General features: G+C 44.3%; 1 protein-coding gene across 1 annotated transcript in view; it reads left to right on the top strand.

Annotated features, from left to right (window-relative positions):
• The window catches only part of LOC140195277 (synaptotagmin-6-like), a 193,388-nt gene that overhangs the window by 7,476 nt on the left and 166,946 nt on the right, over positions 1 to 18,966 (top strand). Inside the window, exon 2 of the mRNA XM_072253353.1 lies at positions 18,005 to 18,563. Within this exon, the coding sequence (XP_072109454.1) occupies positions 18,005 to 18,563 (559 nt within the window). The remainder of the gene's footprint in view (positions 1 to 18,004; positions 18,564 to 18,966) is intronic.

Below are 18,966 nucleotides of genomic sequence, written 5' to 3'. Positions count from 1 at the left end.
GGAAAACCCTGGCAGATGGCCATATTAAAATGTTCCTGAGCATCAGAAATGTTGAGAAACATATCAAAACTGGTGGAAATTAAATAAACAATTAAAACATTAAAAGCTGTGAAAAAAAAACTAGCTGAAGAATTTGAATAATAAAAAAACACAACACAAATAATTAAAAAAAACACAATTCCTTGCTCACAGCCATACACTTGCTGTTCAGCTGAATGGACATGGAGCCCTGATGCCTGTTCTAACCTGCCACCGGATCTTCAGCCTCAGCTCCACCAAATTCTGCTTTGCCTTGGATTCTGTATGGAGCCTGGGGAAAGACTACATGCTGTTGCAGTATTTGCAGCGTTCAGGCTTTGGGTATACATTGCACATGGGCTTGGAACAAAAAATTATCCAGCCAGCATATATCCCATGTTGTCCAGGGCATTGGAAAGCAGCAGAGTGAGTTTTCAAGAGTCAAGTGCAATCTAAAACACTGCACATGCTGTAAACCTGACATAAAAACTGGAACTGCTGGAAGCACTCAGCAGGTCAAGCAGCATCTGTGGAAAAGAAAAAGAGATTTAATGTCTCAGGTTAAAGATCCTTTGTCAGAACTTAGAAAAAAGGTGAAGTCTGCAACCTAAAAATAATTTTGTTTACTCTTATGAAAATTGTGGTGGGGTGCAGATTTGTCTCTACCAAAGGAGGTGTAAGGTGCTCCTTCCCTCCGCTAGCCTGCAGGTCACCCCTGGACAAGGAGAAGCACCTGCTTAGCCCCCCAGTCAGGGTCACATGAAGCCATAGGATCAGGTGGTGGATGGTCGTACAAGCATCTGGTGCATATCACAAGTCCTGGTTATGTGACCGCTAACACCAGGCAGACAATCTCTGAAGAGTATTATATTAGTCCTGCACTAATCACATTCAATCATTCTAATGTTCTAAATTCAAAGTAAACTTATTATCAAAGCACATATGCTGTATATTGCAATATACCACCCTGAGATTCATTTCCTTGCGGGCATACTCAATACAACCATAATAGAGTAATAACCATTGTGACAGAACAGGCTAATTCTCCTGCTAACCTTACCCCTTTGCCCGGTTAATCACTTTTCCTCATTCTGACCCTGGTCTCATCTCCCCAGTAGTTCACAGACTTTACCCTCCCATTCTGCAGTTCTTTGGAGTTCACCATTTGCACATCCCAACAGTAAAACAATCGCTAGCTTGGCTAATCAGAATAATTCCTTCAGTTAACGTGCTGTACTCGTTTATAACTCATACAAATAAGGATTCTAGACACAGGCTTTCCAACCAGTTTCATTTATTTTCACTCACCCTGTTACATCGGTTTGTAGATAGCAAAACGGCCCCAGAACACCTGAGGAACGGTTTGGAGCATCCTAATATAATGCCTGGGTTAGTGGGAGCAGGCAGACCACACCTTACAAAGGGAACACCACTGGTGAGAGGGCATTATTCTTTCATACTCTACATATTCTTTTATAGGTAGGAAAAGGGAGGAGGTCCTGAAAACAGACTACAGGGAGCTAGGAAGGGAGTTGAGAAGCAGGACCTCAAAGGTAGTAATCTTGGAATTACTGCCTGTGCCACGCAACAGTGAGTATAGGAAAAGAGTGAGGTGGAGGATAAATGCGTGGCTGAGGGATTGGAGCAGGGGGCAGGGATTCAGATTTCTGGATCATTGGAACCTCTTTTGGGGCAGGCGTGACCTGTACAAAAAAGATGGGTTGCACTTGAATCTGAGGAGGGACCAATATCCTGGCAGGGAGGCTTGCTAAGGCTATTGGGGAGAGTTTAAACTAGAGATGCTGGGGCGATGGGAACCGAACTGAAGTGACAGAGGAAGGGGCGGTTGGCTCACATATAGAGAAAGCTTGGAGACAGTGCAAGAGGGAGGATTGGCAAGTGCTAGAGAATAAATATGCTCAGATGTGTCTATTTTAATGCAAGAAGCATCATGAACAAAGCGGATGAGCTTAGAGTGTGGATCAGTACTTGGAGCTATGATGTTGTGGCCATTACAGAGACTTAGATGGCTCAGGGGCAGGAATGGTTACTTAGAGTGCCAGGCTTTAGGTGTTTCAGAAAGGATGGGCGGGGGGAGGCAAAAGAGGTGGGGTGTGACACTGCTGATCAGAGATAGTGTCACAGCCGCAGAAAAGGAGGAAGTCATGGAGGGATTGTCTACTGAGTCTCTGTGTGTGGGAGTTAGAAAAAGGAAGGGGTCAACAACTCTACTGGGTGTTTTTTATAGACAACCCAATAGTAACAGGGACATTGAGGAGCAGATAGGGTGACAAATTCTGGAAAGGTGTCGTAGTGGGAGATTTCATTTTCCCAAATGTTTATTGGCATAGCCCTAGAGCAAGGGGTTTAGATTGGGTGGAGTTTGTTGGGTGTGTTGTAGATAAGCCTACAAGAGGAGAGGCTGTACTTGATCTGGTATTGAGAAATGAACCTGGTCAGGTGTCAGATCTCTCAGTGGGAGAGCATTTTGGAGATAGTGATCATAATTCTATCTCCTTTACCATAGTATTGGAGAGGGATAGGAATAGACAAGTTAGGAAAGCGTTTAATTGGAGTAAGGGGAAATACGAAGCTATCAGGCAGGAACTTTGAAGCACTAATTGGGAACAGATGTTCTCAGGGAAATGTATGGCAGAAATGCGGCAAATGTTCAGGGGATATTTGCATGGCATTCTGTATAGATACGTTCCAATGGTAGGGTACAGGAATGGTGGTGTACAAAGGCTGTTGAAAATCTAGTCCAGAAGAAAAGAAAATCTTACAAAATGTTCAGAAAACTAGGTAATAATAGAGATCTAGAAGATTATAAGGCTAGTAGGAAGGGGCTTAAGAATGAAATTAGGCAAGCCATAAGGGGCCATGAGATGGCCTTGGTAAGCAGGATTAAAGAAAACCTCAAGTATGTGAAGAGCAAGACAATAAGGCATGAGAGAATAGGAGCAATCAAGTGTGACAGTGAAAATGTGTGTATGGAACTGGAGGAGATAGCAAAGGTACTTAATGAATACTTTGCTTCAGTATTCACTACCGAATAAGGATCTTGGTGATTGTAGGGATGACTTACAGCGGATTGAAAAGCTATTTCTTAATAGACATTAAGAAAGAGGATGTGTTGTGCTTTTGGAAAGCATCAAGTTGGATAGGTCTTTGGGACCAGACGAGATGTACCCCAGGCTACTGTGGGAGGCAAGGGAGGAGATTGCTGAGCCTCTGGCAATGATCTTTGCATCATCAATGGAGACGAGAGAGGTTCTGGAGGATTGGAGGGCTGCAGATGTTGTTCCTTTATTCAAGAAAGGAAGTAGAGATAGCCCATGAAATTATAGTCCAGTGAGTCTTACATCAATGGTTGGTAAGTTGATGGAAAAGATCCCGAGAGGCAGGATTTATGAACATTTAGAGAGGCATAATATGATTAGCAATAGTCAGCATGACTTTGTGAAAGGCAGATCGTGCCTTACGAGCCTGATTGATTTTTTTGAGGAAGTGATTAAACACATCGATGAAGGTAGAGCAGTAGATGTAGTGTATAAGCATTTCAGCAAAGCATTTGATCAGGTAATCCATGCAAGGTTTATTGAGAAAGTAAGGAGGCATGGGATCCAAGGGAACCTTACTTTGTGGATCCAGAATTGGCTTGCCCACAGAAGGTAAAGAGTGGTTGTAGATGGGTCATATTCTGCATGGAGGTCGGTCTCCAGTGGTGTGCCTCAGTGATCTGTTCTGGGACCCCTTTTCTTCGTGATTTTTATAGATGACCTGGATGAGAAAGTGGAGGGATGGGTTAGTAAATTTGCTGATGACACAAAGGTTGGGGGTGTTGTGGATAGTGTGGAGGGCTGTCAGAGGTTACAACGGGACATCGATAGGATGCAAAACTGGGCTGAGAAGTGGCTGATGGAGTGCAATCCAGATAAGTGTGAAGTGGTTCATTTTGGTAGGTCAAATATGATGACAGAATACAATATTAATGGTAAGACTCTTGACAGTGTGGAGGATCAGAGGAATCTTGAGGTCCAAGTCCATAGGATACTCAAAACTTTCTGAGCAGGTTGACTGTGTGGTTAAGGAGGCATACGGTACATTGGCCTTCATCAATCGTGGGACTGAGTTTAAGAGCCGAGAGGTAATGTTGCAGCTATATAGGAACCTGGTTAGACCCCATTTGGAGTACTGTGCTCAGTCCTGGTCATCTCACTACAGGAAGGATGTGGAAACAATTAAAGGGTGCAGAACAGATTTACAAGAATGTTGCCTGGATTGGGGAGCATGCCTTATGAGAATAGGTTGAGTGAACTCAGCCTTTTCTCCTTGGGGTGACGGAGGATGAGAGGTGATCTGATAGAGGTGTATAAGATAATGAGAGGCATTGATCGTGTGGATAGTCAGAGGCTTTTCCCCAGGGCTGAAATAGCTATCATGAGAGGGCACAGTTTTAAGGTGCTTGGAAGTAGGTACAGAGGAGATATCAGGGGTAAGTTTTTTATGCAGAGAATGGTAAGTGCGTGGAGTAGGCTGCCAGCGATGGTGGTGGAGGGGGATACGATGGGGTCTTTTAAGAGACTCCTGGATAGGTACATGGAGCTTAGGAAAGTAGAGGGCTATGGGCAAGCCTAGGTAATTTCTAATGTAAGTACATATTTGGCACAGCATTGTGAGCCGAAGGGCCTTTATTGTGCTGTAGTTTTTCTATGTTTCTATATTCATCTGAGCATGTGGACACTGATCTATGGGCATAACTAAGGCATTTGTTGTGGAATAAGACTGTAGCATGTTTGAATCCCTGTTTAAAATTTTCCAACATTATGTTCTGGTCAGGTCTGGTCTGGTTTTGATTACACCGCGCACCCCCCCACCCCCCCCCACCCCACCCAAACCAATAGTAGAATTTCCTGGTCTTTCCTGGTCTGAAATAATTATTATTGTCTGGTCATGTAGATTCCCCCCACCCCCCACTACCTCTGATCAACAGTAGAATTTCCTGTTGCTTCTTAGCGAGGCAGACGCAGATTTAAATCTTCAGTCTGGTCTTGCTCGACAGGGATGGAGGTTGGAGTTGACGGTTGAGGAATAGTTATATTATATTGGAAAGTTAACGGCAAAGTGTGTCATGGAGAATGCCTCTGCATATTTGTAAATGTTTTTACATAACAAGTTTGTTTTCATTTGTCTATTTGTAAGTACTTTATTCCTTCACAATTTTTGGGCTGCTTTTGGAATTTTCTCACTTGTCATTAAATAAAACCCATTGTAATAACATGCTGTTACAGCTTACCATTTGTTTTTTTAACCGTGACCCTCATCAGGCACGTCTACCCAAACCTGATAGTGACCTATGGCAACTATGATAGAATCAATGAAAGGCCTTGCCTACTTGTGCATTGAACCAGTGTGCAAAAGGCAAGAAACTGTGCAAATATAGAAATAAAGAAATAATAATAATAATATTAATAAATAAATATTGAGAACATGAGGTGAAGTGTGCTTGAAGGTAAGTACATGGGAAAATTTCAATGATGGGGCAAGTGAAGTTGAATGAAGTTATCCCCCTGGTTCAAGAGCCTGATAGTTGAGAGGTAATAACTGTTCCTGAACCTGGCCTGTGTGTCCTGAGGCTCCAGTACCTCCTTCCTGATGGCAGCAGTGAGAAGACTGCAAGGCCTGTGGTGAGGGGGTCCCTGATGGTTGATGCTGCTTTCCTGTGTCAGTGCTCCATGTAGATATGCTTAATATCGGGGAGGGACTTACCCTCTCACCTACACACTCAGAAGGGTTTTATTCAACCAATTTACTAACTATTTGGCATTTGTTTTAGATATCAGAGGGACCTGGAAAATTCAGGTGAAGCCCACGTTGTCACAGCAGGAAACTGTAAACCCGTTTATGAGGTTAGGACTAAATCCTACTCATTGGAGATGTGAGCCAGCAGCTCTGCCATCTGTGCTACTAAGCTGCCTCTCTTTCCCAGTTCTGGTGACCTGAAGTGTTAAACTCTGTTACTCTTCCTGCAGATGCTGCCTGATCCGCTGAGTGTTGTCTATTTGATTAAATTTTAGTGGGACTTACTATCAGGTGTCAGCCATGGCCACAAAAAAAATATGGGATTAGCTATGGAGTGAGGGAAGCAGGGACTGGAGAAAAGAGGGAGCAGACAAACCCAGAAACTTAATTGTGTCAGGATATTCACTGCATGGTGTTGGCACTTGGCCAAGTGGTGAAGGCACTCATCTATTGATCTGAAGGTCGCTAGTTCGAGCTTTGGCTGAGGCAGCGTGTTGTGTCCTTGAGCAAGGCACTTAACCACACATTGCTCTGCGACAACACCGATGCCAAGCTGTATGGGTCCCAATGCCCTTCCCTTGGAGAACATTGGTGTCATGGAGAGGGGAGACTTGCAGCATGGGCAACTGCTGATCTTCCATACAACCTTGCCCAGGCCTGTGCCCTGGAAACCTTCCAAGGCTCAAATCCATGGTCTCATGAGACTAACGGATGCCTATATAAAAAAATTCACTGCATGTGACCAATAGCAATTACACAAACACATTTCCCTTTCAGCAGCAACCCCATACTTTACTGTGGTTCAGGAAAATCTATTGTCTACACAACAAGATCACCTGAGGTTCTCTGCTTGTCGAGGTCAACCATGGTTATTGCACCCCAGCTTGAACACGCGACATGCAAGCCAGTATGCATTCCAGAGCAGTTCGGTGCAGAGAGAAGCTGTTGCCCACGTAGCAGGCTGCCCCTCTCCCCACAGCTGATAAATCCAAAGGAACGGCAGAGACCGAGACAGTTTGGCAACAGCAGTGTCACAGGAATAGCCAGTCAGCAGTGAACTCAACATAGGACTGCCTTAGGGATTCCAGTTTCATATCTTTCCCTCAAGGTTTACTCCCAAAACCTTCCTCACGACTGGGTACAGCCGGGAGGAAACGGAGGTTTGAGATCAGTGTTTTCCTTTTCCAGATGAGCCACAGGGAATGGTTTTAAGACACCATTAACTCCCTTTGCCCCTTCTCCTGTCAGTAAAAATGGTTCTGCCATGCTTAGCAGCTAAGTCACACATGAAGGCCAGGAGGCCAGGAGATGGACTTAGTTGTCACAAGCTATCTGAGCTGCATACCATTGGAAGCATTTAATAGGTAGTGGGAGCTTATCCTTACTGCCACTCCCATCTATAACAACCTTAAGGAACCACAAGTGTTGTGTGTTTAATATTTCAGTAATATTTGAGTAATATTGTAAATATTGTGGCGAGCATTTGGTCCATAATGACGGATGAGGAAGCTTGTTAACTCAACAGCTGTTTTATTGTGATAAGCACAAAACAGAATGAGCACCTTGACCCGAAGAGTGAACCCAACCAGCCTCATATAGGAGCGAGGTGACCATCACACACCCCGGTTACAGTTAGGGTGGCCCAAAAATACACAAGTAAATAGCTGTTTAACCCAATCTAAAATGTAACAATAAATTAACTGAAACATCCCCACCCCCACCAAGGTCACACAAAAGCATTTTAACACAAGAGCAATAAACAGTACTTGTCATTAGAAATACAGGGGGGCAAGTTGTTGACCACACTCCCCCCAGAGCATCACACTGCCCCCTTCAGAGGGGTCAGCCAGCCCCGGCAACTCCAGAGTCCATAGCAAAGTCTAAAAGTCCTGGTGGGTGTCATCACTGCTGCTTGTTTGTGTGAGGCAAGAGGCAGGGCACCCAGAGTGTTACTTCCTCCCTTCAGCCTTGCTGGGTTAGTAATGGCCAAGGGCCGACACAGTGCCAGCTGGTTCCGGTGCAGCACGACTGCCTTCTACCGCTCAGGCAACCGAATCCAGTATACCACGTCAAAGGTATGGTCAAGCACCTCTCCCGGCCTCTTCCGGTGGCTTCCAAGCCTGGGAGATAGCCCCTTCTTCCAGGATGGGCAGTAGATGCATACCAGGGTCCCCACCATGTACTGTTGCATTGGCACCCCAGACTAGCAGCCCAGTCCCTTCTGGGACGCGCAAGCATCGCAGCAGTGCACGAACAGATCCACGTCCTGCCTGTACCCAGGCCAATAGAAGCTTTCATGCCCAACGTCTTGGCAACTCCGAAACATCTGGCCCCCACCAGCCCACACACCAAGCGCAGCATTGTGGCACAGAGCCCCCGGGGGACTACCAGCTGCAAGAGATGGCTGTCACTATTGGAAAAATTGGCACGGCCGGAACAGCAACCGATCACACACCTCCAGCATTCCCCACTGTGAGTATAGGGCTTTGATCTTGGGTCCAGGGCGAAGACCTCTGCCCACTCCGGCCGTCGTCCCACACTCAGCCATTCCCTCACCCGGGCCAGCACAGGATCGCTCACCTGCTTGTTGTGCAGCTGCTGGTCCATGGTGGGGAGGTCGTCGCTGGCTGTCACCTTAAGCACCATCGCTGTCACCTGCCCGTGGTTCAGCTGTGTTGTGGTGGGCCGCTGTGGGGTGCATTGCATCGCCGTGGGCCGCTGTGAAACCGGCAGTGGTTGCTGCCCCGCTGGGACTGCTTCCTGGAGCTGCCCTGCAGGAGAGCCAGACCTTCAGCACCGTCGCAAAGTGTTGCCCGCGACACATTCACACGAGCCGCCCAGCAGGACAGCAGGTCCAGGCCAAGGATGCAGGACTCTCAGATGTCGGTATGGCACACCTCGTGCTCCACTGTGTTTTTCCCCACAGCCTTCTATTCCCTTGCATCACCGCACAGTCGCCGGAGACTGCAGCCAGCTGCACTGCCATTGTTGTCCACCCAGGTGGGGATGGTTGGTCCGTGTTGGGAGGAACACCGGGACGGATGATAGTGATGGTTGTCCCCGTGTCCACCACCGCATGGCATCTGATGCCCTCCAACACGCAGTCCACGTATAAGCCTTGCTCTTCACCCAAACAGTCCACCCAGAGGGGCGACAACGGAGGGGTTCTGCTGGAGGATGTGGGTGGCGCTGCCTGCTCGGCGTTTCCCGATGGGGACGTTGGGCTGTGGTGTGGTGCCGGTGTGGGGCAGAGATCATTTTGTGGCCTGTGGCAGGGTTGACACGGTGTTGGTTGGACCTGCCTCATAGGCTCCTCTTCGTCTGTTTCCTCCTCCGCCTCGGTGACACAAGCCCAGGCTCACGATGGGCTTGGAACAGCTTGAGGGGCTAAAATTGCTTCTGCCCTCTCCACCTCAACCAGCGATGATAGTGAAGTCAGGCGAACGTGCTGCTGAAGGTGCTCCGCCATCATGGAGGGCAAGCTCCTCCCAGGTCACGGGAGGGAACTGGGGATAGGTGTGTCGAACACAGTGGCGAAGATCAGCTGCCAGTGCCCCCAGGCTTCCTCCCACACATCGCTGTCTGCTGCACAGTTCTTCCCTCATTGCTTCCACCAACGGCCTCTGCTCAAAACGCTGCTCCAGCGCCACTACGAGGGCCCTGTAGTCACGCTGCTCCACCGGCATTAGGTCGAGGAGAGCCTGCAGGGCATCTCCTTCCAGTGCCAGGGCAAGGTGCACCGCCATCTCGATGGGGCTCCACTCATTGTACCATGTGGCAAGTTTGACTTGCGCCAAGTAAAACTGCAGGTGGCTGGTGCTGTTGTATCTGGGGAGCTTCAGGTTGATCTTGATGTGCACATTATTGAGGCCCTTTGGTCTTCCTCCTACCCCTTTGCCCATCCTCTCATGGCTATGGCATCTTGGGTTCCCCGGTGCGGGTCGCGACGGAGGCAAGTGATGCGCTCTGCTCTGTTCCCCGGGTTGGGAAGCCTGGATGCGCTTGCTCCATCAGACATCCCTGGGAAGGCACGATGCTTGGTTCTTAGGTCCACCCTCCGGGTCTCGTCTTCATAAGCTGTGCACATGGATGCGAAGGAGGTATACTGCTCAGTCCCTCGTCTTAATCCCCGGGGCTTAAGACATTCTATCCAAGGTCATAGCTCTTCAATCTCATCGTCAATCTCACATCCCACTCCTGATACCAATGTTGCGCAAATTTGGTCCATAATTACAGACAAGGAAGCTTGTTAACTCAGCAATTATTTTATTGTGATAGACACAAAACAGACCAGGCACCATGACCTGGACAGTGAACCCAACCTGTCTCAAACAGACAGGGGAGAGTGGGTGACCATCACACACCCTGGTTACAGGTAGTGTGACCCACAAATACACAAGCCAATAACTGTACAACCTAAGCTAAAATGTAACAATAAATGAACTGGAACGTCACACCATTATCCCACAACAGCATTTTAACACAAGAACAATAAAGAGTACTGGTCATTAGAAATGCAGCAATGGGCTGTCAACCTCCCCACTCCCCCACCCCCCACCCAGAGTGCCACAATATATGGCTTGATGAAGCATTCTTTGTTTGTTTAAATAATTCATTGTGTGTTATAGGTAACAAACACGCGAATGGCATATGTTATTATGCTACCACATCATATGTGGGCACCTCACTAAAGTAAGAACAAGGTAGACACATTAATCACAGCTCTATATTTTTCTTTTAACGAGTTTTATGTTTTGAAGTTACAAAACATAACAGTGGTGATGAGTAAGATTTAAAACGAACCTGAGGTGGCAACCCTAACCTGTTGAAGTGCAGCACATTTTTTTTTCTTCAGAAGAGGAGAGAGACTCTCAAGTTTTAAAATAAAAAGCATAGCACCTGTTCTTCAGAAGTGAAGAGATGGTCGATTTTAAAAAAGCAGAAAGCAGATGAAATTCATGGGTTCATATACAGTGAGTACCTGGTGATAATAATAAATGAATAAAAAGCAGAAATACCAGTTTACATCGGAAAGATAGATGCATCTGATTTCAAGACACACAACTGGGTGATGTATACTGAACAAATTGAGCAGTATTTTAAAGCAAATGGAATAGCCAATGAGAAATGAGTGCCTGGTTTGCTGAATGCAATCGGTGGAAGAGCATACAATTTCTTTCAAGGTTTAACTGCTCCAACCAAACCAGCTGAAATGAGCTTTGTGGATATCATGAATGTAATGCAGGAACATTTAGAACCAAAATTGCAGAATGCTTTAGGTTTCATAAACGGAACCAAAAGGAAGGGAAGTCCATTTCAGCATACATGACTGAATTGAAGAAATTGTCTGAGCTTTGCCAGTTCAGAAATGGGCTTAAATGATGTAATGAGAGATTGTTTAGTTTATGGAATCTTACAGGAATGTAATCAGAAACTGCTCCTAACTGAAGAACAACTCACATTTAAAGGAGCAGTATCAATAGAAACCGCAGCCAGAGACGCAATTGAGTTGCAGTCAGGGATGAAAGTGAACGTGAACAAAATTGCAACAGCTGAGCAGAAACCTGCCCAGCTGAGTAAATTGTATGAGCTTGAGACAAGTGCTCACTGCAGATTTATAGGCGAAACTAACAGAAAATGCAACAAAGTAGGACACGTACAAAGAGCATGTTGGGCAGACAGGGAAAAGAAAAAGACAAAAAGTCAAGTTGCTGTTTCAAAAAGAGCACTAGTCTGCATTCTGTTGAAGAAAAATCTGATAATGATGAGAGTGACACTGGACTGAGCAGCCTTGAGATTTGCATAGTGTTAAATAACATGTGACAAGCAATTAAGCTGACTGTAGAAGTGAACGGCAAATTAATTTAAATAGTATTGGACACTGGCTTGGCTGTTTCAGTCATTCTACAAAATGAATTTCAATCGCATTTCAAAGATTCTGAACTGAAGCCTGCAGATATCCAACTAAGAACTTATACTGGAGAAAAGATAACTCCTGTGGGAATAACATTCGTAACAGCGAAATAGAACAACCAACTAGCCACATTGGGCTTATATGTGGTAATAACAGAAGGGCCTGCATTGTGGACTCGTGAGTGGCCGAGACAACTACAATTTGACCAGAGGTCAATCCACCATCTGCATGACATATCACCTGCAATAGAGAATTGAGAAAGATACTGGAAGGTGCCACAATAGTTTTTAAAGCTCATGTTGGAGAACTCAGACATGTCTAGTGTTAAATGAAAATACCACACCCAAGTTTTACATATCCATCCAGTTCCCTGCATCATCCATGATAACATAGCCAGTGATAGATCACATGGAGGCTGAAGGAATTCTTTCCAAGATTAAGAGGAGCCCGTGGGCAACACTAGTGGCCCAAATAGCCAAGCAGAATGGCCCTGTAGGCTTTGTTGTGATTTTAAGGTCAGCATCAACCCAGGACTGAAAGTAGATCAATACTCTTTGCCCAGCATAGAGCATATCAATGCAAAGCTTTCTGAAGAGAAACACTTCAGCAAAGTGGACTTGGCTGAGGCCTATGTACAGACAGAAGAAGTATCCAAAGTTTTTTCACCATAAACACTCACAAAGGGCTTTATTGCTATAATAGGCTTATTTTTTGAGCAGTATCTGCACCTGTACTGTGGCAGGAACCTATCGACCAGATGCTGCAAGGCTACCCAGGCACTCAGTGTTTTCTGGGTGACATAATTGTTACCGGTATGGATGAGAGGATACTTCTCCAAAATCTCAAGACAATGTTAAGGAGATTAGAAGAATATCGTCTCAGTGCATGTTGTGGCAATTGTGAATTCTTTAAACTAAACATCACTTACTGTGGTCACACCATTGATGCACAAGTATTATCAAGTGTGCTGAGAAAATTCAAGCAGTGGTGGATGCCCCAAAGCCAAAGAATGTGTCATAGTTGAGGTCATTTTAGGATTTGTCAATTTCTAGAACAGGTTCCTGACAGACTTGGCTTCGATGCTCCATGCCTTGAAATCATTACTAGGATGAAATCATCATTAGGATGAAATGTCAACAGACAAAGTAGTGTGAGGTAGCTTTCCAAAAAAAACAAAGGAAATGGTGACATCAGACACTATTCACACAATTCAATCCACATCATCTAGTGAAGCTTGCCTGTGATGCCTTGCCTTATGGTATATGTGCAGTCATGTCACATGTTATGAGTGACAGAAGTGAATGCCCCATAGCCTTTACATCACATTCCTTTACCACTACAAAGAATTGTTATGCACAGGTTGACAGAGAGGCCTTGAGTCTGGTTTGGAGTGTAAAACATTCCAGCCAGTATTTGTACTGGAGAGAGCTTACCCTCGTTACTGATCATCAACTACTGGTGTCCATTTTCAATCCACAGAAGGGTGTTCCACTAACAGCAGCAGCACAAATGCAGAGATGGGCTCTGTTTCTTGGCGGACACAATTAGATGATCAAATTCAAGAGGACAACTAATCATGGAAATGCTGATGGATTATCCTGTTTACCCTGGGAAAAGGAAGTACTTGAAAAATTTACAAAAGAGGACACTCCTCTTGATGTATTTCTAATGCAAATTGAAACCAGAAAAGACGCCACACTGTTTTATGTCTACATGGCAACAAAAAATGGATGAAATGTGCAGCAGAAACTCCAGCTCCCCCATGTTTATCTGCACTGGGATGAAACTGCCCTTGATTGTGGTTTGCTTTACATGGGGATTGATAATTATTCTACCATTCAAGCAGAAAGCTGAACTGTTGGAGGAGATATATACCAGTCATCTAGGCATGCTCAAAATGAAAGCATTGGCTCAAAATTTTGTCTAGTGGTCTGGGATAGATCAGCAGGTCGAATAGCTTGCCGTGCACTTTTGGGGTTACCAACATGTCCCGAAGATGCCAAGTGCAGTGCCTTTGTATCTCTGAGAATGGCCTGCATTTCCATGGCAGAAGATTCATTTTACCAGACCATTCCTGAGTACAAGCGTTTTGGTAGTTGTGGATCCAGCTACAAAGAAGCCAGAAATGTTCCCAGTAGTCTGCACTACAGCCTTGTTCACCGTTGATGTGTTGAAAAGCCTCCTTTCAAGGACTGGTGTTCCAGAACACTTAGTGTCAATTGACTAGTTTGTTGCAGCCCACTTTCAGTCATTCCTGAAAATGAATGGAATAAGACTTGTTACACTCACACTGTACACCCAGCTACAAATGCCTTTGCAGAAAGATTTGTCCGGAGTCTATAGAACACACTGCAATGAATGTCAGCAGAACATACTGCACAGACACTGAGTCAGAAGCGTGCCAATTTCCTCCTTGCATATCACAATGTAGCACACTCCACAACCAACAACTCACCAGCTATGCTGTTTCTGAGTTGTCCCTTGCATTCATACTTGGATCTCCTCAAACCCAATCTCAGAAGAAGTATGCAGAACAAGCAGCTGAGACAAATCGATGGCTCCTCAAACAAGGAGGTTTGCTGTTTCACGCTTGGACAAGCAGTCCTGGTGGGGAACTACAGAGGTGGTCAAAAGTGGGCACTTAGGAAGATTAAGGACAGAACTGGACCACTCTCCTACACAGTGGAGATGTCTTCTGGATGACTTGTTGATCAGTTGATGGGAGCAGAGTCAATTGGCAGAGAAGAAAGGTGTCCAGAGCTGTTAGAACCACTTCCTGCAGTCCCAGAGTCACCTCCTACAACCACCACAGAGGAGGCCCTGGAACCTGGGGTTGTTTCAGAGCCACAAGTCTTACCAGGGCAAGTAGAGTGACAAGCAGAGGAAGGAGTGTTGTGTATTTAATGTTTGAGTAATATTCATTAAGTATTCTTTGCTTAAAAAATTAATTATGGGTTATATATAAAAGTATGTGAATGGCATACGTCATTACATCACCACATCATAAGTGTGTGTCTCTCTAAAGTGAAAACAAAGTAGACATTATTCCCTGCTCCATGTTTTTTTTCGATGACTTTTGTTTTGGAGTTACAAAGCATAACAACAAGTTGATGCAAAATTAACATTTCAAGCAAAATTTACTGATCGCAATACTGTATGTCACTTTGCACAGAAGAATGTCTCTCTCCTTGCATGCCACTGCTAGCCTGTGTGCCCCTACCACAGAATGGCAGACAATAAATGGCCTATCTGTATTGTGGAAAACTATAAATTAACTTTGTCAAACATTACTAAGACATGAGTTTCTGTAATAGGTATTCCCTCTTGAACATGTACAACTGAGAAAGTGAAGAGAGGGGACAAATTATTTAATGAAGGAGGTAGAGAATTGGGAGCAGTTGCTATGAATATGTTTCTCAATATGACCTCCAGCGCTGGCATAAAGCAAACAGTTCTCAGGATCTACAGTAAGGAATACTGTACAGCTTAAACTTCCCAGCACGGATATTTGTATTGAAGTTCTTTTGCTAATGATTCAGTGGTGAGATTCCCTGAACATATGCAGTAGAACTACTTATAGCTTCAGATTTGCTCATTTAAGTTCCATTTATTTCTCAGCCCACAGCTGCCCTTATGCTCCATCTCCTCCGTTTTCACATTTTACCTCCTTCTAATGTTTAACATTTTTAACTTTGGATTTATTTTTGCCAGTTATTCACCTGAAAATAGAAGAACATTAGCTTTTCTAATTTGAAGATAGCTGCACCTTCCTGTCTCAGAGTTTGTAGGTGTGATTGAGCATAAGCTGTTGCTGCTGCAGTGGCATTAGGAGTACACTGCACAGCTGGTGCCCATTATTCTTCTGAATCAGAAATTAGGCTGGGTTTTTCCTTCACTGCCTGAAATTAAGTGTCGCAATGACAGGGAGTTAATGTAAATTTAGAAAACATATACAGTATATATAGTTCAATGTTCTATCCCTGATATCACTGTTCCTTTTTCAAAGCCTATCGGCTCTTGTCTGCTAGACCCAGAAACACAAATGCCGGCCCCATTTTCCCATTACGTTATCTGCCACTGGCAGATAAAGTGGGGCAGCAGCCGATTAATGTATTAGAGTACTTCTAGCTTATCTCGGTGTCCACAATTAGACCTCATTCGTCTTACCTGTGAGGCTCTTTGCATGGAAGTAAATGCAGTTAAATCTAACAGCCTCTTGTACTTCCCTTCATATCTCTGCCTTCTCTTTCCTCTGGACCTGCCAATCCTATGTTCTACAAGTGAATCAGACTTCCTGCCTGTTGCACAGTCATTCTGGCTATTCATTCCTATTTTAAATGCTCCTGGGTAGCACTAACAAAATTCCCTGCGTGGACATTGGTCCTCCTCCAATTCAGGTGCAACCCACCTTCTTGTCCTTTACACCAATAGTACATGTAACCTGGAGAAGCTTGGACTCTTTTCCTCATGGAAGAGAAGGCAAATGGAAACTTAATAGAAGAAAAGATATGGGACATGATACATTGAGGAAAATTACTTCTACAGTTGTCAAAGAATGTACATTTAAGGTAAAATTGTTACACTTCTGTGATTTGTGATGGAAGCTGTTTCAATATTACATTTCAAAAAAGTAATTGGACAAATAGTGAAAGTCAAAGTGACAGAGCAAGGAGACAGTGCAGAGGATTTGGACTAATAGGGTGGCACAGTCACAGATAGCGTAATGCTATTATAGTTACGTAGCTGTTAGTGTAATGTTATTACAGTTACGTAGCTGTGAGCGTAATGCTATTATGGTGCCAGAAATCTGGGTTTAATTCCCATTGCCTGTGAGGAGTTTGTAAGTTCCCCCTGTGACCGTGTGGTTTTCCTCCAGGTGCTCTGGTTTCCTCCCACATTCCAAAGAGGTACAGGTTAGTAGGCTAATTGGTCACATGGGTGTATTGGATGTCAGGCACTTTTGGCCTGAAGGAAATGAAAAAATAAAAAATAGCTAGTTTACACTTCCAAAAGATTAGCAAAGGCATGGAGATTGTAAGGCTGCTTCCTCTTGTCTGAATATGTGATTACATTTCACATATTTTTCTCAAATTCCTTATGTAAAATTCCTCATGTCGCTGTCTTCTATAAGCACATCTAATATCATTATTGTTGGTGTGCTTTGGAGTATTTTCAATATGTCTTCAGGCAGGAGGTTGGCTGTCTTTTCTGGAACAGGGCACATGGCAAAGAAGGGAGAAGGGATATTTCCATGTTTGGCAATACTACTTCAGCCAGCGTTACTGAAAATGTACCCACTGTCCTCTCTTCTCTAATGCCCACTTGTGGTTGATTGCCATGGCTATCACATCTGTCTATGTAAAATTTTCTGGACTTCAGAATTAATCTATTATGCACACAGTGATTTAAGATGTTTCACTACGGTAAGGTGGCACATACATCTAAAAGGTTTATTTTTGACCAGACTTGGTATCTTCAGCAGTGCTCTTGGACTAAATGATCTATGAATGTAGAAGCAGAAGAATTGACCTGCTCTGCTTCTCATGCCATCTTTCTCTGTAAAGGCAACACAGCTCAGCCATGTAATGAAATGTCTCAGGTTTCATCTTCTGAAATATAACTCATCATCCTGTTTACTTTCCGTAAATGCAAGGCATCAAAACCCTTCTGTGGATTAATTCAACAACAACAATAACTTCATGGAGCAGAATTACTCTGCTAAAATCTCCAAAATGTTTTGCAGGAACACACTCAAAGAAAATTTGACTCTAAGCCCATCAAGCCAGGCGATTAATTAAAAGTTTTATCAGAAGATAAGTTTAAAAGAACGCCTTGAAGGAAGTAAGGTCTAGAGCAAGGGTTCCAAACCTGGGGTCCACGAACCCCTCAATTAATGGTAGGGGTCTATAGCATACAAAAGGTTGGGACCTCGATCTAGAGTGTTGCTTTTCAGATAAGATGTTAAATCACCAAAGGTCCATGGCTATTATTTCAAAGAAGCCCCTGTAATTCTCCCCAATTTCCTAGTCAATATGTTTCTCTGAACCAGTAGCAGGAAAATCCATTTTCTGATTATCTCCTCTTTGCAGTTTGAGACATTTTGCTGTGCTCCTATTGGCTGCTGGAATTCTGAGAATATGAAGGCAACGGCATTCAATGTTTGTTTTATCACCTATAGAATCCCTTAAATTGTGAAAGCTGTGATATAAATGCAATTCCTTTAATCTTATCCTTACCACTGAGTGATTCTATTTTGATTATTTTCTCTAGGCACAGCTCTTTTAAGCGACACTTGCCAAGGCAGATGCATGTGTCCAGTGTTGATTTCAGCACCGACTCCTTACCATACAAAGAACAAGCCACAAGCATTGGACGGATCAAACCGGAGCTCTACAAACAGAAATCTCTGGACTCTGAAGATACAAAGAAAGAAGCTGGGAAAACCTGCGGGAAAATCAACTTCACGCTAAAATACGACTATGAGAATGAAATGCTGATTGTTACAATCCTCAAGGCTTTTGACCTGCCTGCAAAGGACTTCTGTGGAAGCTCGGACCCATATGTAAAAATTTACCTTCTCCCCGATCGGAAAAGGAAGTTCCAGACACGAGTTCACAGAAAGACACTCAATCCTACATTCGATGAAAGTTTCCAGTTTCCAGTGTCATATGAGGAACTCACCAGCAGAAAGCTGCACTTGAGCGTGTATGACTTTGACAGGTTCTCTAGACATGACATGATTGGGGAGGTGATTTTAGAGAACCTGTTTGAGGCCTCTGATCTCTCCAGGGATACCTCCATCTGGAAGGACATTCAGTATGCTACAACTGTGAGTACTGGAGACCATTTTCCTATGCTGTTTGCAGAAATAAAGTGTTCTGAGATGAATAAACTTGCCGCCAGGTCAGGAGGTGTAAGTGTGGTACAAAGTGAAGTAGAAAATTCCTTGAGAGATGGCACAGCACAGGTGATTACAAACTAGAATCTTATTCTGCACACTGCCTAGCCTTATTTGCCTATATAGATACCCCAGGACGTTGAATCGGACTCAGACCGCAGCCTGTAAGGTAAAAATTAGTAAATTGGTTTATCATTGTCATCCTTGCAGTGAAAAAAACTTGCTTTGCATGCCATCTAAGCAGCATGGTACCATAGTAGTTAGCACAACACTTTCCATTCCAAGCAACCCGGGAGTTTGTACATTCTCCCTGTGACTGTGTAGTTTTCCTCCG

The sequence above is a fragment of the Mobula birostris genome, chromosome 3, assembly GCF_030028105.1.
Source record: "Mobula birostris isolate sMobBir1 chromosome 3, sMobBir1.hap1, whole genome shotgun sequence".
NCBI lineage: Eukaryota > Metazoa > Chordata > Chondrichthyes > Myliobatiformes > Myliobatidae > Mobula > Mobula birostris.
Note: the sequence above shows the minus strand (reverse complement) of the source record. Positions and strands in the feature narration are given on the sequence as shown.